The 24,032-nt window shown below is 32.1% G+C and overlaps 2 protein-coding genes across 2 annotated transcripts in view; one reads left to right on the top strand and one right to left on the bottom strand.

The window, feature by feature from the left end:
- The window catches only part of cry (circadian regulator cryptochrome), a 37,903-nt gene extending 24,894 nt beyond the window's left edge, over positions 1 to 13,009 (top strand). The window contains exons 9-13 of the mRNA XM_085949714.1: positions 1,557 to 1,683; positions 2,965 to 3,147; positions 4,542 to 4,709; positions 10,426 to 10,549; positions 12,871 to 13,009. Coding sequence (XP_085805840.1) covers positions 1,557 to 1,683; positions 2,965 to 3,147; positions 4,542 to 4,709; positions 10,426 to 10,549; positions 12,871 to 12,981 — 713 coding nt within the window. The 3' untranslated portion in view covers positions 12,982 to 13,009. The remainder of the gene's footprint in view (positions 1 to 1,556; positions 1,684 to 2,964; positions 3,148 to 4,541; positions 4,710 to 10,425; positions 10,550 to 12,870) is intronic.
- A 3,501-nt stretch (positions 13,010 to 16,510) lies between these two features.
- On the bottom strand, positions 16,511 to 22,332 carry Nubp2 (NUBP iron-sulfur cluster assembly factor 2). Its single transcript, XM_085949720.1, has 4 exons — positions 22,081 to 22,332; positions 21,683 to 21,953; positions 17,777 to 17,948; positions 16,511 to 16,742 (listed from the first exon to the last, which is right to left on the bottom strand). The coding sequence occupies exons 1-4, from the start codon at positions 22,189 to 22,191 to the stop codon at positions 16,511 to 16,513; spliced, it is 786 nt and encodes a 261-aa protein (XP_085805846.1). The 5' UTR covers positions 22,192 to 22,332.
- Positions 22,333 to 24,032: the final 1,700 nt, after the last annotated feature.

The raw sequence follows: 24,032 nt of genomic DNA, 5'->3' as shown, positions 1-24,032 counted from the left end.
AAAAAACGTTTTTTGAATGATTTTCGTTCAATATTAATTTAAAAAAAATAGGCACAGACATTGGATGCATGATGATTGATGATTTGGTGTAATATCTTTTGATCTACTAATAATTAAAGAAGTTATTACAGAAAAATCATTAAAATTGAGGGTAAATGTTTTTTTCCTTATATTAAAACTTAATTAATGCTCAATTAAAACCAGAATTTAGATAATAAATCGGCAAGTAAGTAAGCAAATAAGTACTTTTAGAAAAATCGAGGGTTACGCCCTTTTTCCTAAACACATTTAATAACAATAATTATGTTATAATTAGTAAAAAATGAGTGTTGCATGTGTGGTAAAAAGATTCAAACATAATATAACTGCTTTGTGTGAAACATTATAAGCATTATATTTCTAAAATTTGAAAACCCTTGTGTGTATATCAAATTTGAATGTATTTGCCTGACTTGCAAACTATAAACACTAAAATTTTATAAAGAATAATATCAATATTTTCTATGGGCATGAGAATTATGTACCTATTATTTGAGAACTAGAATAATTACAGATTGTTGAAAATAGTTATGTAGAATTAATTAATAATAATTGTATATTTTACCACGTTTTTATTAGCTCGTATTCTTGTTTGTCTGGTACAATTTTTTTCTTGTGTGTCGGCAGTGCACAGGCGCTGACGTCCTGTTGTTTGTGTATGTTCTGGAAGACGTGTAACAGAACCATGCAGTTGAATGCATGTAATACTCAACTTCTTGTGTTGAAGCTTAAGACTCCTCAATGTATCAATTACTAGAGCGAATAGTCTGACATCCATAATTTCTGTTTACTGCACAATTTATAATATGTAATTCTGACATTGTTGTCTATATGACAACTAAACAGCTTCGGTTCTTGGTTAATGTAATCCAAATTGTTGCCAAAAAGTGCCAAAGACCACACAGCTATTTACTGGCCAAAGCAATAATTAAATGAAGACCTTCGTTTCCTAAAATATTACTAGGTTTTGACCAAAAATGTTGAAGAAACACTTTCTTCTATGACAATGGAGCTTTAATAGAATATGTAACTGAAACTGAAAACGTTTTGTAAGATTATTAATAAATTCAGCTACAAGTAATTTCACATTACAGTTTCATTTATTGCAAAATGTTTAAACGGGTCATTATTTTACAGAAAATATTAACTTTTTTATTGTTACCAAATCGACCATACTAAAAACATTTTCGAATCAGATAGACTTTGATAGGTTTCCTCTTTATTACTCCATATTCTTTTGGTAACCTACTAGGTACCTCTTTCAAATAGAAAAAAAAGGAAAAAAAACTAATTTTACACTATTTTATTAATAGTGGACACCGAAATGAAATAATTTCAATAACACAGGATAATCTGAAATTAGAAGACGAGGCACAATTTTCATTGTATAGTGTCTACTATTTGGGATAAGTAAATTTTCCATACATACATAATAATTATATTCTCCAATGATGGATGTCATATAGTTGTAGAACAACTTCGTCAACGGTTTATCTAACTTTCATTTCTTTTTGAAGGGCAATTGATTTGGCGTGAATACTTCTATACGATGAGTGTGAACAATCCAAACTATGGGCAGATGTGGAACAACCCGATTTGCCTGGACATCCCTTGGTACAATGCGGAAACTCATGTTTTAGAAAGGTGACAAATTTTAAATAGATCAACTATAAGCTAAGGTTCGCAAGGATTACTAATTAAAAATTAATATACCGTATTTCATCGATTATAACACGCACTCTTATATTCATATGCCAATAATAAAAAATAAATATATTATTTATACTTTATTATAACAGACAGTCATACGATGACAATAAAAAGGATTTAATAATATGCATTTTATTTTCTTTTATAGTTTTAACTGTCAATTCATGGTGGAACTGCATTGTATTATTTGATTAATTATTTGGAATTAAATAATAAAACACAATTTTTTTAGTACTTATTCCATTTTTTAATTAAATTTTTGTACCGGTTTCGTCCTCTTCAAGGAGATAAGTACTAAAAACATTGTGTTTTATTTAATTACAAATAATTAATCAAATAATAGGCATTTTATTTATATCAGATTCTGAAATTTCTTCAGATTCAGTGTCCAGTTCAGCGCAACTCTGTTTCCTTGCTCTTCTGCATACTCAATAACTTTTCTTTCCTATGCAGCATCATAATGTAGTTTTCTTGCCGACATTTTAAACAGTAATTAGGGACAAAATTTTTATTCCAACTCAAAGGTGTTTAGCCAGTGGCTACTTTAACTCGACTACCTACTCCACCGTGCTGGACCAACTCATGACAATCACGGAATTTTACAGCGATTGTAAGGCGCCATCGATTATAAGACGCACCCCGAATTCAAAGACACCAAAATAGAAAAATGCGCCTTATAATCGAGGAAATATGATATTTGAGAAAAAAGACAAAAAAAATCAAATCTCAGAAAAACACCATTATTACCACCAGATTACGAGATTCTAAAAATATGTATGCATAAGTTTGAAACTTCATACGTACACAGGTAGAGACTTTTAGTTCTCTCTTTGGCTTCAGTGGATGAGCATGACATGAAAAAATACTCAAATCAGTTTGTCTCAAGTACCCGCACTATAAGTGACTCTTAACACTTTACCTATTGCTCCCACCAACATTTCGTGATACAGTAGCCAAGCGTTATACATGTGTAAACAAACCGAGACAAAGCTGCAGGAATATTGATCGTTGGAGAATTGATTGTATTCCTATATTTTTTATTATCGGTATATAAAAATAAGGGCGCTTCTTATAATTGATGGCGTTTATAATGAGGAAATACGGTAATATAGAAATATTTATAGCATCATTGATGAAAAATAAATAATAAACAAAATATTATAGCTTATTTGAGAAGAATGATAATAATTTAGGACTTTTTGTCTGTTACTGCAGTTGGAACAAAGGACAGACAGGATTCCCGTTCATTGATGCTGCAATGCGTCAGCTGCGCCGTGAAGGCTGGCTGCACCATGCTGCCAGAAACGCCGTGGCCTCCTTTCTCACCCGTGGTGGCTTATGGTTTTCATGGGAGCACGGACTGCAAATGTTCCTCAAATATCTACTCGACGCCGATTGGTAATATTTTATGACAATATTCGTCCATAAGTAGAGAATACTATCAAATATTGCTGTTATATTCAATCATCAAAATAACCAAATTAAACTATTAACCTTATCACTGCCAGCCAATTTTTACTAGGTGGACACTTCTAGGCCAGCTATTTTCGGAATAAAATAAATCCGTTAAAAAATATGAAATAGGAACAAAATGCTAAATATTTGTGAAAATTTACCAAATCAACATGTTTCTCGAGTTTATCGTGAATATCACACTTAAATGATAAATATTGTTTAAAAATATGCACAAACAATTCATTCAGAAGTTATGACATTTACAAGAACCCGCGAGTTAACCCGTCCGTGGCCTGACGCGACATACATGCTTTGGCAAGTTAACTCGTCCGTGGCACTGATCACATTCATACCCACAAAAAACTCTATCCCATTTATTCTCAATATGAAATTTGCTTTATTTAACTTACTAATTCATATTATTTTTTAATGCGTTCTATAGCGTAGCATTAACTCATGACTTAGTTAGTTTTATTCAAAACGAGAGCAAAACAATGGTATCAAATTGACTATTTTTAGTTTTTAATATTATTATTTTTCATATTATCACCACAACAGGCAGTGGGGTCCAACTACAGTAGTGTATTAGTAGCAGTGAATCAATCACAGAAACATCCAGCCATTGAAAAAATCACATAAATATATTGTGACCTCACGAGGTATTAAAACCCAGTGCCCCCAGATGAGAGACCTGTGCCTTACACATTGGGCTATGAGGGCCGCTTTTTGTAGTTTTAACCGAACATCTCTGATATAATGTACAAAAATCTCTAACGCCACTCCATGAGAAGTAACAAGTGCAAAATATTTTAGCCTGCAGTCTGATCTAAAATTTGCATGATGAGGGAACCTTTTGGCTAAAATATTACTATCCAGATGCTGTATTTTGTCTCTGTAGCTTCGGAAATAAAGCACTCACCCCACAAGCAAAAGTTGTGTGTTCGAATCCTACTAGGCCCAAGATTTTTCTAATATAATATCGCACCCTCGCAACTAAACCGCCACAAGTCCAAATTTACATGTTTTGAGTTAATTACTACGTTTCATTGTCTATCGTTGTACTGAAAATTTCATATCTCTAAGTCATCAAATTCAAGTCAAAACTTCATTCAATATCTTAACATATTTCAAAAACACAGTACAAAAATGCGAAAGGTAAAAACTTCAAAGCTGATTTTCTCTGTTTGACATTTTTGGATTGTGGCAGTTTAGTTGCGATTGTGCGATATATCCTTCGGAAACTGTTATATTTTCAATAAAAAAACTGCTACATTCAATCTTACTTCAAGACTTCATTGCTACCTTCTGTAAGTGACCAGACTATATAATTATTTCAGGTCTGTTTGCGCCGGCAATTGGATGTGGGTGTCGAGTTCGGCATTTGAAACTCTACTAGACAGCTCGGCGTGCGCCTGCCCCGTGAAACTGGGCAGCCGACTCGATCCCAGTGGAGAGTATGTTCGCCGATACATCCCTGAACTTCGCAACATGCCGGCCAAATACATGTAAGACTAATTTGATTTTACTGATAAGTTTGCTGACAGATTATTCAAATTGGCAGGTAGCAGTGATACTTATTGAATAACTGGCTTTGAATTTTAATGGAGTAAGCTTTATTATTGATTGAACCGGTATTTATGCATTTATTTACTCAAATTCAAATTCAAATTTATTTATTTACATATAATTAACATAACGGATTAAAAATTTAAAGCGTTCACTACACGACATAAAATAAGTGTTAACAATTTTTCAAATAAAAATACAGAGAAATATAATAAGTAATAAAATAACAAAAGAAATAAAATAAAATAACAAAATGGAGTAAGCTTTATTATTGATTGAACCGGTATGTATGCATTTATTTACTCAAATTCAAATTCAAATTTATTTATTTACATATAATTAACATAACGGATTAAAAATTTAAAGCGTTCACTACACGACATAAAATAAGTGTTAACAATTTTTCAAATAAAAATACAGAGAAATATAATAAGTAATAAAATAACAAAAGAAATAAAATAAAATAACAAAATGGAGTAAGCTTTATTATTGATTGAACCGGTATGTATGCATTTATTTACTCAAATTCAAATTCAAATTTATTTATTTACATATAATTAACATAACGGATTAAAAATTTAAAGCGTTCACTACACGACATAAAATAAGTGTTAACAATTTTTCAAATAAAAATACAGAGAAATATAATAAGTAATAAAATAACAAAAGAAATAAAATAAAATAACAAAAATAAAAGTAGATGGAAGCACACAGAATGAACTATTGATTGACCCTATCTTCTTTTTTCTTTCGACCATGTCCGATCTTAATAGGATCAAATGGGCCTCCACGTAGTGGAGGTTTGTATTAACAGATTTTATTTTTACGAGAAATGGATGTCAGCCACTTGCTCAACCTATTAGGTCCATACTCTGACTCATACACAAATTGAAAAACAATATGTGTACTTGCCAGACCCAGGATTCGAACCTGGGACCTTCGACACTATAGACCGGCGCTTAAGCCATGCGGCCATCGTGGGACCCTATCTTAAAAAATTATAAAACAACGTCCACCTAAATTCACCCACGTAAGTGGAATATTTCAATATTCGAAGCAATTTCATTAAACATGTTATTGCCCTCCCAATTGGCATTACTAATGGGAGGTTAGTTCTGCACCTTAGGAGAACAAACAACGGATGCCCTCGATTCCTAAGATAATTATCAGAGACACACAGGCCAACACCACCAAGAATGGCAGAGTTCCACCCTGACCAGAGTGTCTGGGCCTCCATATAGTGATGGTTATATTGTACAGATGGGGTTCCTTTATATTAAGAATTGATCTACCTTAGATGACCATTATAGGACATTTACATTAAAAGTCAATAATTTCATCCATACAACTATTGACTTTCAATATTATAAGAATAGATTCCCGACGATATAACATCAAAGTCATTCATATAATTTGACAAGCCAATAAATTAAACATCATTGCTGCCATAAATTTAAATTTGCATCTTGTTGGTATACTTGGCATTGTGTTGTTTTATTTATTGGTCATACAACCTAGTAAGGCAATGAATATTTTGTAACATTAAATTTCACAATGTAATAGAGTGCGACGTACCACCCACAACTCTGTAGGTTTAGCAGTACATATACCACAAAAAGAATATAAACTGTTCTTTCATTTCATAATAATGTAATTATGTCTTTATTCAAACATTGACATTTATTTTAAAATACGTACTGTTTGTTAAGAATCAAAAATCATTCCTTTGGGTTATTGTAATGTTGAGTAAATTATCGTGAAAATCTATATTGATATTTTTAAAGAATCTGAGAGATTAAGATTAAATTTATTTAGAATCTAAGATTTAACATCATCATGAAAATATGTTTTGATCAATGGGAGTAACCTCTATTTTGTAGACACCATACCTCTTTAGTGCAGATAAGTAAAAGTTTTTCATTGTTCTTCGACAAACCTCTGATATTAAATTTGTAAATCGTGCATGAATAGATTTTCACCATTACGTATTTATATATTTAGTTTTCTTTTTAATTGCATACGCTTTTCAATTGTTGAGTGCATTTCCAGATTTTATTGGTGCATACATGACCTTTTCTCCCAAGTGCATGGAAATAATTTACCTGCTACCCCGAATATAACCGGTAAGTCATTGGTTGTTATATAACTAAAGGGTTGTATATACTGTGAAGCAAAGCATCAAAGGGATGATAAAGGAACTAGCAATTAAGAATAATTATTTATGAATTAAAAATTATGAATTAGAAATTATGAACAAGTGACATATAATTAGTAAAAAATGAGTGTTGTATGTGTGGTAAAAAGATTCAAACACAATATAACTGCATTGTGTGAAACGTTATTTGCATTAATATATTAGAATTGTTTTAAGAGGACAGACATCCAAGATAATACTTTGATAGTTTTAAATAGATTTATTATATCAATCCAATATAATCCAATATCAAGTACAGTACAGAACATACTATTATCCTTAGTATGCTCTGGTATGTGAACGGAAGTGAATAGACGCCCAATGACTTTGTGTACGGCGCTTATATAGTGCCCGTGACGTCATCATTGCGGTCTCCACTTTATTACAATAATATTAATAAAATAAGCGTACAAATATAATAAACACTTACATGGTATTATGTGGTCAGCCCAGCATAGGCGGCAGTGCCAAGGCGTTCACGTCCCGTTGTTTGTGCGTAGGCTGAAATGGTATGATAAGGAGAGTGTTCTGGAAGACATGTAACAGAACCATGCAGTTGAATGCATGTAATACTCAACTTCTTGTGTAGAGGCTTAAGACTCCTCAATGTATCAATTACTAGAACGAATAGTCAGACATCCATAATCTCTGTTTACTGCATAATCTATATATGAGGCGTAGAGTTACAAAACCCGCTCTAGAGACTTTTTTGAGTTTTGAGTAAATGACGAAAAACTGTTTTGGGCATATCATGATGATTTAAGTGTAATTTTAGATAATATATTTCTTCCGTTACATACGGAAAAGTATAATAAAATGTCAAATCCAATGTATAAGCTGTATTTATTCAAATAAATGCATTTTAATTATCCCAAGAGCGGTCTTTGTCAGTCTCTACCTGACAGAGCGGCGTTCGACGCGGAATTTTTTAAAAAGAGCGGAGTTTGTCGCACAATGGTACATTGTCGACAGGAGATGATAGTTTAGTAGCGGTCCGTATTTATTTTAATTATGTAATATATTTTCGAATTATATTTGTCTAGAAAATATTTTGTAGCCATTCTTACCTAATGGTAGCTGTATATTTTTCGCATTGTACCTACATATTTAGCTGTTATATTGGTATGTAATATTTTTTAAAAATAGTGGTAGGTATTTACTTTTCTTGAAAATATTTTTTTTAGATTTAAAAAAATAGTTATTTAGTTGAATATTGCCTACTTTTTATTATGTCAAATTGCCTTTGTGAAACTTTTTATTTTAATATGTTAATGTCATGTACTTACTTTTATTCTATAATAAACAAAAAAAACCATTATCAAAAAATGATACTTTTTCTGGAGACAATTAGTTATTACCTACATACCATGAAAATTATTTGTTTAATAGGTAACTAATATTTTATCATTATATAAGTGCCCTAATAATTCTTAATAATTTTAATATTAATGACCATATTTTGAATCAGAAAGATATTTTTAAACCCTTAAAAGGTAATTATAAGATAATTTGAATAATAATAACTATTTTTTTAATAATATCAATAGCATAAATAAAAAAACCCAGCGGACTTAAGTACCGGCCTTCACCTAGCTAATCCCTGTATTACCTGTGTCCCCAAATTCCATGTCTGTGGGAAACCCACCATTAACTACCAACCTATTTATTAAATTTAAAAATAAAATGATAATATTTTTAAGCTATATTATTCTTAATCTACTTAGGTATATTAGATATTTTATATCATTTAATTCAGAAACCAAATCCGATAAATAAAAGTCGCGAAGTATGAGCTTACTTATTTTCCCACATAAATATTTATTACCTATATTCTGTTGTTCCTGCTACTTTTTATATACAAATAATAGTAAACGTGGAATTTCTGAAATTTATTGCAAAAACGTATTATAAAAGTAACGGTATTTCTACAAGATAGCACAGCATTGTTAACTATGTGTCGTTATTACAACTAAGCTAATCTACAAATTAATAAACATATTTGAATTAAAATTCATTATCGTTCATATTAACGAATGATACAATTTTATGACGAAAAAAACTTGTCCGTGGAGATAATGATAAGGAATGTCATTTTTTATCAAGGGAGATGAAAAAACTAACCTAACGTAACATAACCTACTAAATCTATCATTTGTATAGTACAAATTATCAAACAAAAAGCATTTCTCCGACAGAAAATAGTTTTCCTTTAATTATATTTTTGACACAAACCAAATAATGATAAAAACGTGTAAGAACCTTATGATATTTTATTATATCACACAGAATATTAAATATAAATGACAACAAAAAATATACGTAAAACTAGAAAATAATATGAGCCACCACTGGGTTATTCATGACAATACAGCAAAATATAGTCAATTTTTAAATACGTTTCTTGGCGTAACAGGCTACATTTCCAAGCAGCTGAATTTTTCAAACGCTTCCTTGATTGTTCTTGTTGAGATTCCGTCACACTAACTATTGAAACATTCATTATTAAAAGTAAAAAATAGTAAAATAATTGAAGCAAAATTATGGCGCGCACGAGAAAACGGTTTGACGGTTTGTATGGAGATTAAAGGTTTCGTGAAGAGTCATTATTTAAATCGCGGCGTCTGATTGGCCGGTAACGCAGAGAGGGTTTTACCAGAACAAATTTATTTTAAGAGCGGGTTTAGTCAGTCTCCTCGATATTTATTTTGATTTTTTGAAGAAACAGAGAGGAATTTAAAACTCTCACCTAGAACAGAAGATAGGTCTTACGAAAGAGCTTCTGCGTACATTCATAACTATTTTTTTTGAAAAATCGCCCAGAGCGGGTTTTGTAACTCTACGCCTCATATAATATGTAATTTTGACATAGTTGTCTATATGACAACTTCGCAAAAACAGCTTCGCTTCATGGTGACGGTGACGCAACGTCCACCTAAATTCACCCACGTAAGTGGAATATTTCAATATTCGAAGCAATTTCATTAAACATGTTATTGCCCTCCCAATTGGCATTACTAATGGGAGGTTAGTTCTGCACCTTGGGAGAACAAACAACGGATGCCATCGATTCCTAAGATAATTATCAGAGACACACAGGCCAACACCACCAAGAATGGCAGAGTTCCACCCTGACCAGAGTGTTTGGGCCTCCACATAGTGATGGTTATATTGTACAGATGGGATTCCTTTATATTAAGAATTGATCTACCTTACATGACCATTATAGGACATTTACATTAAAAGTCAATAATTTCATCCATACAACTGACTTTCAATATTATAAGAATAGATTCCCGACGATATAACATCAAAGTCATTCATATAATTTGACAAGCCAATTAATTAAACATCAGTGCTGCCATAAATTTAAATTTGCATCTTGTTGGTATACTTGGCATTGTGCAAATACTTTTTACGAAACAAAGTTCCGATTAAATATGTATGTTGTTACATTGTTGTAGTTACGAACCATGGAAAGCTCCCATAGAAGTGCAAGAGAAAGCGAACTGTGTGATTGGACGAGATTATCCAAGCCGTTTGATTGACCATGAAGTTGCTGTTCAACGGAATCGCGCCGCTATGGAGGTAATAATTCGTGGGTAGAATATAATTATCAGCAGTGCTTCGGCCGAGGTCCACCCAGCCCTATCCAAAGTGGCTGTTTTCCAATTTGGTACATCAAGCCAGTTCATTATTCTTCATACAGTGCACATCTAAATTTCTGCTCAGTATTGTTTATATGATTCGTCTAATTACAAAAAGCGACAAGTCCACAATTCAATATTTTCGGGAAACGTTTTTATGTTTCAAGCATCAATTATTTGTTTTAACGTAAGATTATTTTTTCCGATGTATTCTATGTCGAAATTAGAACCAAATGGCAATTTTTTCAGCCAATAAACTCTTAAACGTAATAAATATAGGCAAAATATAATTGGACGTAGCGCTACTTGTACCTCACTTTTTAATTTATTCCGCATAAGGCACATATTTCCATGGCACTGTCATGAGTTTACCAGATGCTACAGCATGGGAGACGACCTTTTCAATATTGAACGTTCCCTTATTGGTTGACTTAAACACGGGCGAAATCAACCAAGCTTTAAATAATATGAAACACGGACTTGGCGCTTTTTGTAATAAATTGAGACTTAAAATATTTTTTTTCGTAGGGTTGTCGCGTTTTTGAATTTATAGATCAATACATATTGTGTAAAATTATTATAGTAAATATAAGTGTTAAATGGCTCCCAACGTGGGGCGCCAATTAACACCTCCGATGCACGAGGACTGGTTCGTAGCTTTTCTCGGTTGACAAACCTCGTCTTCTTCGGCTAGCTCAATTATGTGCATCCAGAGTGGTGTTAAAATTGTTAGTCTTCTCGGGATAAGGAGTATGTGGGCTTAATTGATATGTTAGAATTAAACCGACGAGTAGTGTAAATGATGAAAATGAATTGTGTTATTTTATTGACGTTTATCTGCATTTATAGTTTTTTTTCCAAAGTTACAATCGTTTTAAGTATTCTTTCGTAATAAATTTTTTTAAGTGAGTCGCTCAGAACCTTCCAGTTATCAAGTTCGACGCTAACTACCTCGCTACCTGGGGTTCCTTTTCAAAATTCTCTCGAACCCGAGCCGACTCATGAAAGAACTCCCGTGATAGGCCTAATCCGATCGGATGATCTTTTGATTTGGCGAATCACGAGTAGACTTCAGGCGCGCGACGAGTTCAGCATTGCGCAATGCGCAGCCGAATTATAATATTTGAATTCACAATTATACACTCTATAATAATAATTATACTCTTAATAATAATTTCTTTTCTACATACATCTCTATTACACAACACGATCCGTTCATCTCTTATATACTTCATTAGATACTAGGTACATGTTTATAATTAATTTCTTTAGTAAAACTTATACCTAAACATTATTTTTTATTACACTAATACCGATTTTATATAAAACAAATTTGTGATCTTCTTAAACTATCGATTACATACATCGTCTTTCATACTTTATTATTACCTTTAGAGGTTTTCTTGTTCATCTTCGCCCAGCATGTTACTTTCACATAGCGGACGAAGGACTTTACCTAAGAATAAAACATTAAGCAGTTGAGCAAGGAATCAGATTGGGTGTTTTATTGAGCCGTTTCTAGAGGTCAGGGTTATGTTTCGGCTTATAATTAATTACTAAATGACTATTTCACACCGGGAGAAGCCCGCCTGTAACAGGGATGTGTCACTTGAACATTATTTTCATATAAAACCATACCTTTAATTCGAAATGATTTCAGAGTCCTGACATACAAAAATATTCAATAAATCGTAATAAAGTACCTACACTATTTCATCAGGCAGTCATTGAAAATTGTGACAGATTTTTCTTAAAACATCATAAATTACTTATTTTAAGAAGGTAATATAAATAATCCAGACATTTTATGACCCATAACACACACGAAATCGAAATTAATGAAAATCAAAAAAAAAAAAATTTTAAATTTTTATATTTTCCCCCCATACATTTCATATTTCGTAATTCGAATTTTTTTTCGATTTCCGGTCCCATGGAATTCGTATTAACGAGGTTCTACTGTATATAATTTTCTCTTCTGAATCCTATTCGAGGGTAACACGTTCGTCATATCACAGTTCACCGTGAACTATCATACCGGAAAGACATTGTCGTTTAGCATTGACGCTCATTTAATATTGATGTATTACACACTATTGCATGTGCATAATGCGTGTTTTATTTTCGTAGGACACTCACAGATTCAAAACCCTGCATCAAAATATAGCGTATTGAATATAGCCTATCGGACTTCTATTTATTATGTGTTCTGTGCTGGAAATCCTGAATTGCAAACTCTAAGTTATAAACATGTTGTTTCAGAATCTACGAATTTCACTTCGAAACACCCCACCGCATTGCTGCCCATCCAGTGAAGATGAAATACGGCAATTCATGTGGCTGCCTGATGAAATCTCCGAAATGGAGGATTAAATAAATATATAATATCATTTTAATAATTCAAATAATATGATCTGTGTCCATAGTAATCTTCCATGTTTATCAATATAGGTACATAGATTGATTTTTATTAGTAATATTTTTTGCAGCTGTTGTATTATCTACAATATTAGTTAATACATATTATTATATGGTTATTTTATAATAACACATATTGCCACTACATATACTTATTCTTATTGCTATTCAGCACAAAACTGATACTTGTCACCCAATCTAAAACAGAATTTTTGACCTGTAACCCAGATTAGAAAAATAGTTTTGTTTCGCGACCAAATAAAATCAGACATACGATATATTATGACCATTTAAATTCTTATCATATTTTTACAAAGTACCGTATTTATAAGCAAATTATCATGTTTGCTCCCAAGCGGTTTTATTAACAGATCTTTTTTTAAAAAGAATATTTCGTCACTGTTCTGGCAGAAGACACTAATTCGCAAAAATGACATATTGAGTTAGTACCAAAATGCTCCTTATTTCAAACTTTACCGTCTGGAAACCTTCTTAATAAATAAACAGTCTTTATTTTAAAGTCATCCTTTTAACGATTACTTAATAAACTCACATGATAGATCATTATTTCACACATTTTAACAACTTCAAAGTCAAATTACTCAAAACTAGTATTCTCCAGTTAGTGTGTTCTGCCAGAACACAGACGATTTGTTAGTCATTTGCACAATTCATTGGGTCCTTGGACCAGATCAAATACACAACATGTATTTTCAACCAGTCATGAATTTGAATTTATATAAAAGCGACCTAAATTATTATTAATTCTTCTCATTCTCATTAAAGTTATAATAGAGATAGATCTTACACCTTACGCCACCGTTAGGCTGCAGTTTACGATGCAATTCGGAATTTGTTATAGTTATATAAATCCTGAATCACACTTATGTGTTGTTGCTAAGGGTGGTAGTACATATAATGCTTCGTTTATCAATGTTGTAACAAAAACTTAGTATAAGTGTTTAGTGAAACATGTTGTCATTTTGAATTTCAATATCAGATATTTCTATATGCAATTCATTTACTTTACAATTAATTGGCATTCATACACAATTTATATTTGAAGATATCTAATTCGGGAATATGCCAATCAAATTCTCCCAGATAATTATATTTTCTAAAGGTTTTTAAAGTGACTTTTTTACATTTTGTATTGTATTGTGTGTTATCTCAAAAATATCATTATTCTTAAGCATTTCGCGGCCCACTCAATATGCCAAAACACTTAATTTTGAGTAACAACCCATAAAACTTTTTTTATTCCATGATATGTGTCGCTAAATTTCCAAACCCGCTATAACACTTTTTTAAAATAATTAAGATATAATATATATCGTTGGATTCGTTATTAAAATCTCTACATGAAAATTGTATCGCCTCTTTCAAAAGCCGCTACGATTAACACGTCATTTATGAAACAAAATCAATGTGTCTATCAAATCCCACTATAACACTACTGAAACATTCAAAAACCTTTTTAGTTCAAAAAGTTTTTATTGGTTTTCTCAACATAATGAAAAAGTGTTATAGCGCGTTTTGGAACTCAGCAACAGGTATATTCGTTTGATGGAAGATTTTTTTATTAGGTTTATAATGTGAATATTCTTTTTAAGACTGTGCTACACTCATAAAAAGATACGTAATCCCCATGTGACAAAAATGCACGGTGCGTGACATTACTCTCGTCATATGACACGTTACATATGTTTGATGTACTAATCTAAACTAATTAGTTTCTTAAAATGTAATGAAAAGTCTCACATTTTGAACAATTTTTTTTTTTTTTAAAACATGGGGTGACAAATTTTTCCAGTCGAAAAATTGTAGGTGAAGAAAGTTCCCCTTCCCGGGGATCCCCTTATAAACTCCCTAAGTAAAATGGTTTATGAATGTCATATGCTGGCAAAACATTCGATGGAAATAAGAAATATAATACGAAAGGCAGTACATATTGATACATGTTTCTTGAAAGTTTTTAATAAGGTTACCCTAAGGCTATCAACGCTATTAGGAATTATATTTACATTGAAGACAAAACTTTAAAGCAAATTATCTGTTTGGAAAAAAACATTGTGTGATACAATAATACTGTCCAAGTAACACATCAAGGTTTTGAAACATTATATTATTATTAAAATTGATTTTATCTGTGTATGTATGTATTTATAAGATTAATAATAAATGTGTATTGTCAAGTAGAAAACATGTAATATTTTTTAAATTTCAATATTTTTAATGTCTTTCTTTATTAATAAAAAAATCCAATTGCATAATTATAAATAATCTATATTTAAGTCTTATTGATGATAGTATTCATAGATAATATACAAAAAAAAACTTTTAATACAAGGATTACATTATCAAAAAAAGTATTTTATTCACCATTCCACTTGTATAAAAATAGGAATATATTTTTTTCTCTGTTTTATGGTAAAACAGTAGTTTTATTTTGTTCCATAAATTGAATCTCCGCACCCATCAATTCGAAACAAAAACACAATAGAAACAAAAACCATGACCATGGTAAAGTCCATGGCAACAAAATAAAACTTTTGACATAATTATACAACAAAAGTGAAAGCGAATTATAAAAATAAAATACAAAACAAAGAATTTGAATTATAAAATAGAAAGAGACTGTAGGTTATTCCTGTTATCACAATTGAAATTATTTAGCAAACGCATGAAGCATGGTTTTGTAGGTAAACTCCACAAATATGAACATCCTTCCATTAGGATTAGGTACTATTCCGATATTCTTACCGACGCAAAATGGCTACCATTTTTTATGTTCATTGTGCTTACTTACTCGAGTGCTGTTGTAAATGGTTTTACACGAATTTTACAGAATTTTCAACTAAATAACAATGCCAAAGTGTAGTATTACTGGCTGCTTATCTACTCATTGTGATGGATTGTCTTTTTATACGTCCTGCAAATTGACAAATAAATGTCATAGCAGTAGTGTGAAGTTATCTGCAATGTGAAGTCATTTGTAGCTAACTATCAGTGGTCCTTTTTTTACTTTAATTTTTTACATTTAGGATCCATCTCTATAGAAGGTTTTTCGACACCTTTAAACATTCAGATTGAAAATTAAATTAAAACACCTCAGATAGCGTAGCTATAAGAAATTATTCGCAAGAAGGATACCTTGGATCGGTAGCTTAATTGTTGAGAGCACTGATCGAAGAGTGTTTGAATCCCACTCAAGCCAATTATTTTTCGAGTACATAGGATTTTTCTGAGGATTTCCAAAATTATGCATTTTCTCAATTAATAATTACATAAATATTTATGTATTTGTGTTATTAATATTTTACTTCCTAGAAACGGTTTGAAAATGACTATGTATAACACCAAAATGAAATAAATGATGCAAAAATAGTTTTATTCTATATTTTAATTTTAGGCCGCCGAATAGTGTCTTCATAAAGAATAAATCATAGGGAGACTTCAATAATTATACTCGAGCATTAGATAACTAGCTTTGCACGTCGGGCTGTGTAAGTTTCTTCACAATTTCAAGGAAAACTTTCGCCGTGGTGGAATCTGGCAATTCTGAAATGACACTCTTTCCCGTGCCGGCAAGTTTTCCCACTCTCGGGTCGATGGGAAGCGTTCCCAGCAACGGTATTTTGGCTATCTCGGCCAAAGATTTTCCTCCGCCACTCGAAAATATATTTGTGCACTCTTGACAGGTTGGACAAACGAAACTGTAAGAAAATTAAACAAGGCAGATTGTAATACATTAATTTAACTAGCGTTTATGTAGTACATAGAACTAAATTACAAAATAAAATTTTATTCTGTTATTTATATTGACAGCGGCAAAATCTACAGTCTGAAAACCAAGTCAAAAGACGGGTGTACTCTGATAAACCAATCTACTTTACCCGTTGCGCAGGACAGTGACATGATTAGACTTCATTTTTATTTCATTTATTATACTATAAAGATTTATTTCTACGGATTTAAAATATCTGTTAGTAGTGAGTATCAAAAAAGTTTTATTAGAAGACTATTAAAAGGGTAATTAGGAACACTGGTCAATGAGAAATGGGACCAGTCTCAGTAAATTAAAACTACAATTGATATCGCAAGGAGTGTTTTTCTTGTAATGAGACGCCTCCTTAACGTAGATCTGAGAATGCATATGATTCGTTTTTTTTGTTTTCTATTCTTTTCTAAGGTATAGAGGTATGAACGCTATACCAAGAGTTGAGGCTTTCGAGATGTGGCTGTATAGACACATCCTCAAAATTCCTTGGACTGACCAGATGACAAATGTTCGACATTCTCAATCGAACGGGAAAGGACCGCGACAGTACTTCGGCCACATGATGAAACAGCAAAAGTAGAGCATTCCCCAACTTGTCATCCAAGGAAATATTGACAGTAAGCATAGCTGAGGACAACATGGCTTAAGAACCTCCGTGATTAGTACGTGTGGAGCTCCACTGAACTGTTCCAGGTAGCAGCTGATACGGCAGATATCACCCTGATAGTAGCCAACTTTCGCTAGGGGATGGCACGATAAGAAGATAATACAAGTTCACGTCTACGTCAATTCGGTCATCCCCGGTGTTTGATGAATAATGAATGTGACTCACCTGTTTTCGATGAGCATATGTCCTCTGTATACCTGTTAATAAAGCTCTTACTAAACAAGTTCTACATTGTGGCAAATATACACGGCTTCTCAGAAGTGTTATGTTACAAAATACTTTATTTTAAATAAGATAATTACCCGCTCATGTTTTCAATAATTCCCAGAAGATTGATACCAGTTTTCCTGCAAAAGGTAAGTTCCTTTCTGACATCTTCAATGGCCACTTCCTGTGGTGTAGTCACTAACACGGCACCGTCGCATTTTATTGTCTTCAAATTCTCCATAACAGTTATGTGTTCATCTGACGTACCTGCATTATAAAAAAATATGTGACATTTTATTCAATATCTGTCAGGCTTCTTCTATCTTTGAAAACAATAAAATCATTAAAAACATTCATTTTGACTAATTTTAACGTGAAGATTGCGTCTATCTCAGTAACCACATAAGGTAAATGTACCAATTTCCGTCACTGCTCCAATTATCGGCAATTTTAGAATAAATTCCAAGAAATAAGAATGGCAGGACTTCTATGGCTATAAGAATGTGTTATCCGAAATCCACATTTCTTATGCGATAGAAATTTTGCTTCATGCTTGTAAGTACTTTCTGAAATTGGATTGTTTCCTGCCACACGTCGAGTGATTTAGATGTACTAGGATATTTGAGGCAAAAGTGTGACAAGTAAGTAAACATTTCGAATATCTAGTGTTAAGCATTTTCAAACGTTTTTCAAACTGAAGTATTAGATGTAAGGTTATATTTTAATATATAATTTGTTTTTTTGCCTAAAGTGTAAAATATTTTGCGTGTTTTTTGGTTAGTTTATCTAAAAATCAAGTAAATTTTGCTGCAGGTAATTGGCACCGATACGATTTGCACTTGTTCTTATTATCGGCAAAAAGCCGATAATAGGTACAAGCAAACAAACTTTTAAAAGCGCGTTATTGTTGGATAGAAATTAAATAATTTATTATTTTAAAATCTTTTTAAATTATTTAAATATTAATTAACCTCCTGGCTAATTTTCGGCACACCAAATTTATATCAGGAGAATCAGAAATAATCTTTTAAAATTGAATAATACCTTTAAAAATTCGGTGTGCCGATAATTAGCACATAATGGGCCGGTAATAAAAGATATCGATCATTATGCAAAAATATTAAATACTGTTATTAATGATTAATGATTTTAGGAAGAAATACTGTTCCTTCTTAATTTAAAACTTTTTAAAATAAGATATAAATTATAGTTTACTTTATAAAATACGATTACAATGTATGCCGATAATAAGCACGAAGGGTGCCGATAATTGAAACATTTTTATTTTAAGGATGAAGAAGGTGCGAAAATTATACAGCCGGCAGTCGCTTCAAGATGCAATTGAAGCTGTTAAAGGAGGAATGGCCACAATGGCAGCTACCAAAAAATTCGGAGTGCCCAGATCCACAATCCAGGATAAGGTTCTAGGCAAATCATCATTGGACAAAAAGAGTGGACCACCAACAATATTGACCGCAAAAGAGCCTGAATTGCAACTGATTGTTGAATGGATTCACCATATGGGAAAAATTGGCTTTCCAGTAACGAAATAACCCCAACTAATAGAGAGTGTAGCTTTATTACTGAAAGAGCTACAAAAGGCAAATTGCTTCACTGGTGGCATACCTGGAAGACATTGGTGCAAACTATTTTTGAAGAGGCATCCAACTATAACAACAAGGGTCTCCCAACATTTTTTCATCCCATTAAAAGCTTATGGAAAACTTCGATCCTCAATTGGAAAATACAAAATAACAATTCAAAACTGCTGCGAGAAGATTTTGCTCCATTACTCAAAACTTGTTTGGATCAAACAAAGAAGGAAACCATCAAAAACGGATTTAAAACAGGACTATACCCTACTAAGTATATATTATATTGTAGCAAAGTATGAATGAAGAAAAATATAAATGTTACTTACAAAGTAATTGTTGTACCTATATTTTTTAAGTTAAGTTTTTTTAACTTTATAGAAATTTCCTGTATAAGTTTAGTTGTGCCGATAATACGAACATAAGCTGCCGGAAATTAGTACCTAAATTTAATTCAGGTGCCGATAATAGGTCCAATTGGCCTTATGTTGTTAAAACATAAAAAAAATAATATTAAACTAAAAATATTGTTAATATTAAACTTTTTTATTGTTAACAATATTTGTAAATATAAATACAAAAAAAGAAATATACAAATATATTTAAGCTGAGCCTATTATTTTAATCCCATGACTACATTTTCCCACTGGTGCCGATAATTGGTACATTTACCTTAATGATTTATGCCTTAATTTTTTAGAAGTAGAGTCTGACTAAATAATTTTTTACAGGACAGTTTTCTGACTGTAAAAATACTTCCAGATTTATTAAATTTGGTACGCCTGTCATTATCTTGCAGGTAACCCTCATCCATCCCGACCTCAGCGTGTCAAAATTTGTTATATGTATCGCGATCAATTTTTAATAATATTTTTTTGTCCCACACTTATTTAGACATGTGCCACGTGCCAGGAATTGATATTAAGAGTGGAATCACGCGCAAATGATGACAAATTTGACTTAATAAGTACAGACAGCCAAGCAGGGTGAACCATGTATATTCTTTTATGCAATGCATAAGAAAATAAATGTTATTTTTTCAGTTTATCACTAAGTAATATTAATTTTATCTCACGTGTGACGTTTATTTTGTTATTTATTTAGTTTTTTTTATATTTTAAATTGTTTTTCAAATCCCACATTGATCGATCACTTGTTGTGATCATCGAATATAATATGAATATACAATGGCAATCAGAGTGAGGGTTATATTAAAAGACTTTTACGAGGAATGGTTGTTGAGCACAGATTAAAAGAAAAACATGTTAATTTTTGCCATATGTGTGATTCAACCTCGCCAACCATGGCTTTCGCTACGGTGCTCTGTTACTACTCCACTACAGGGTATTAATGTAAGTATGATTCTTTTGACCATGTCCGATCCTAATAGGATCATATGGGCCTCCACAGAGTGGAGGTTCATATTAACAGATTTTATTTTTACGAGAAATGGATGTCAGCCACTTGCTCAACCTATTAGGTCCATACTCTGACTCATACACAAATTGAAAAACAATATGTGTACTTGCCAGACCCAGGATTCGAACCTGGAACTCTCGACACTATAGACCTGCGCTTAAGCCACGCGGCCATCGTGGGTGTAAAGTATGATAGATGAAACTAATTGATTTGATAATATTACTTTGTGCCATAAACATTGTGCATGAGTGATGGGAATTTACCTCATAGTATGTACTTAGTTGAGGTAATATTTATATTTAATTCAAGGTAAATCTTCGGTGCTTTTTACTGGTTCTCCGTCATCGTAATCTGTCAGTCGCCATTTTGGATTTTAGCTATCTTTTTGTCATCGAATTATAGTACGCGGTCCAAGCCATTATAATATTTCGGCAAAAATTATAGGACGTGTACAAAATGAAAGTTTTTTGCTTGTCACATAAACATAACGGAGAATTCGAGAAATTCCGATGCCCTGCTATATTATAACACCTCTTACGACCGAAAAATGCTAACACCGGCCGCCGTCATTAACTGTCACGATAGTTTTTTAGAATAGGTATACAACGCAAAACCACGTCCATAGACTAATATCACACACTGAGATCTTATATTATTTATATTATACACCTAGATTATAGTTACTACGTCCCTCGCTTCACGTTATTACGATTTGCTGTGATTGAAGTACGAACATTTTACGGAACTTTAAACATCGCAACATATGAACCCCTAACCAAACCGGCTAATTCAATTAATAATTTTTTTCAAAATTGTGGTATTTTTGACGTACTATACTTTTTTAATAGTACGCGGACGAAAATGTAACTTTTCGAATAGTACGCGAACCAAAATATACTATAATTATAGTTCAGTTGGCAACACTGCGCTCACTGACAGATGACAGCGAGCGGTGGCGGAGAACCAGTAAAAAGACCCAAATCTTCTTACCGGGAGGGGTATCTATGATTAAGTAATCAATGTCCTGCCAGTAGACATCCTCCAGGAATTGTTTCACCATTGCCGTTTTCTTGGGCCCCCGCCAAACAACTGCGTCATTTCTATTCTGAAGTAGAAACCCTATCGACATGACCGCTAGCTGTTGATCCTTGTCAGTGTAGACGGGTACCCAGCCCTCCGGACACTGATGGACATCACTACCTTCCAAGTTCAAAATATAAGGAATGCTTGGTCCACATAGGTCAATATCCAATAATCCGACCTAAAATGTACAAATGAAAGTTGTTCAATTCAATCAATTTATCGTGAATATTTCAATCAATAATAAATGCTAACAGATACTGCTTGATATGAAAGGTAAAAAATATGCGACATAAGTGATTCTTAACCTTAAATCCTGATTCTTTGAGAGAGAGTGCTAATTGCGAACTAACTGTGGATTTTCCGACACCTCCTTTGCCGGATAGAACTAATATTATATGTTTTACGCTATCCAACATAATGGCAGATATATAACTATAACTTATTGATATTTAAAATGTAATTTGAATTAGTAAACACTAAGTATAAAGTCTAATCAATGACAAAATATTTTTAAAAACGTCAAAAACATGTCAAATTGTCCGAAGTTTTTGCCATAGACTAATAGGTGTTGCCATATCAGTGTTGCCATATTTTCAAAGTGGAATTATAGTACAGAGCCTCCAAAATTATAGTATTTGAGGAAAAAATATAGTACGCGTTGTCATCTGTTAAAAATGTATAGGTTTTTTGTTCCTCAGAAAAAAAATAACGGAGAATTTGATTAACTCCGAGACCCCTTTTATCGAGGTACCTCTTCCGACCAAAAATGCTTACCAAAGAATTCAAGAAATTTCTAACTTTTAAACCAAAATCACGCTTTTCGAGCATTTTTTTCAAGTTCTCCAAATCTTCTTATATTGCGAAATTATAGTGGTACTTTGCACCAATTTATCAAATGGAAATATCGAAATTTTAGTACTTTTTACATATATTTTCCGATATTCAAAATTATAGTATTTTGGGCGTACTATACCTGTTTTATATCGTACATAGTACGGGGACAAAAATTATAGTACAAATACTATAATTATAGTACGGTTGGCAACACTGTGCCATATATAACTTAAAGATAAAGAAAGCCTTGCAAAGATAACAATAATGTATCCAAAGAGATTGGACTCCTCCCACAGAGGTAGCACACAAAATGTCAGTGCGTACTCGTTTTGTGAGACAAAGTTTTATTTCTCTGAAATTAGGTACACTTTGCTGCAAATGGGCCATACTCGGACATAAAAACGCCCCACTGAGTATTTTTTTTATCAACACTTATGCTTACAACCAATTTATGATAAACGTATTTTCATTATAAAAAGTTCCCGCAATAAAAAAATTATTAGGATTCAGGGTAAGAAAGAATAATGCAAATGGAAGTAAGTATTTTATTTTTAATAACACAAAAAACACAATATTTTGAAAAATTAAACATAAATCAGGTAATAGCAAATGGTTAAATATTGGAATAAGAAATATGGTCTTGTTTTTACATATTGTTCTATATAAAATAACATAGCATTATTGTTTAGATAAAACGGTTAAATAAAAAACACAAATAATTACAGTTAATTACAAACAAAAAAAAAGTTTATTATATTACTTATATACCTATTTACACATGTGTATTTTGAAAATATTTTATGAAATAAAAATATAACATCGGTTCGTTTTTGACATATTGTGTATAAAGTTACTTGTTTATATAAACCTATTAGACACAAATACAGGTAGGTATATTGAAAATTTGATTATAAGGCTCTTTCAGTCGGATGTGTCCACCTTTGATGAAATCATTTTCCAAGAAATGCTTCCCACACAGTAATGAATATTGAGATGGCATCCAGCTCTCCCGCCCGACTGCATCAATCCACGAATTTCCGAAGAACTTCATTTTTCGGAAATCTGAAATAATTTAATTTATATAACATTATAAAATTGCTACATATACTCCATTACATACTTCATATAAATACAATTTTTTGTTTGGTATTCTTAAAAATATATTTAACTCTGAAATGAAATATAAGATCTATGTAAATAATGAATGTCATTAACTAGCACTAATGCCGGCGCTCCATTGGCACGCAAGTCAGACGATTTACTGTTGTCTTCGGACTTTTTTTCGCGTGGAGCACCCCAGCGTAACTTACGACTCGTGACTCGTGTGAAACATCGTAGTTATTCGCGAAAGTGACGTAGGTTATCGAAATAAGGCATGTCGAAACTTATCACTACCTGTGGGTCTATTCTATACTTATCGAAC

This window comes from Rhyacophila brunnea, unplaced genomic scaffold (genome assembly GCF_057557595.1).
Source record: "Rhyacophila brunnea isolate RB1 unplaced genomic scaffold, BYU_Rbru_1.0 scaffold_22, whole genome shotgun sequence".
Taxonomy (NCBI): domain Eukaryota; kingdom Metazoa; phylum Arthropoda; class Insecta; order Trichoptera; family Rhyacophilidae; genus Rhyacophila; species Rhyacophila brunnea.
Note: the sequence above shows the minus strand (reverse complement) of the source record. Positions and strands in the feature narration are given on the sequence as shown.

Bases quoted from the DNA above. Each gene is read 5' to 3' on its own strand.
- Nubp2 (XM_085949720.1), bottom strand. From the start codon at position 22,191: ATGTTGGATAGCGTAAAACATATAATATTAGTTCTATCCGGCAAAGGA. The intron at 21,954-22,080 runs GTTAAGAATCAC...TGTACATTTTAG, and splicing joins TCAAAGAATCAGGATTTAAG to GTCGGATTATTGGATATTGA. The intron at 16,743-17,776 runs GTAATTATCTTA...ATTTTCTTACAG, and splicing joins ATTATTGAAAACATGAGCGG to TTTCGTTTGTCCAACCTGTC.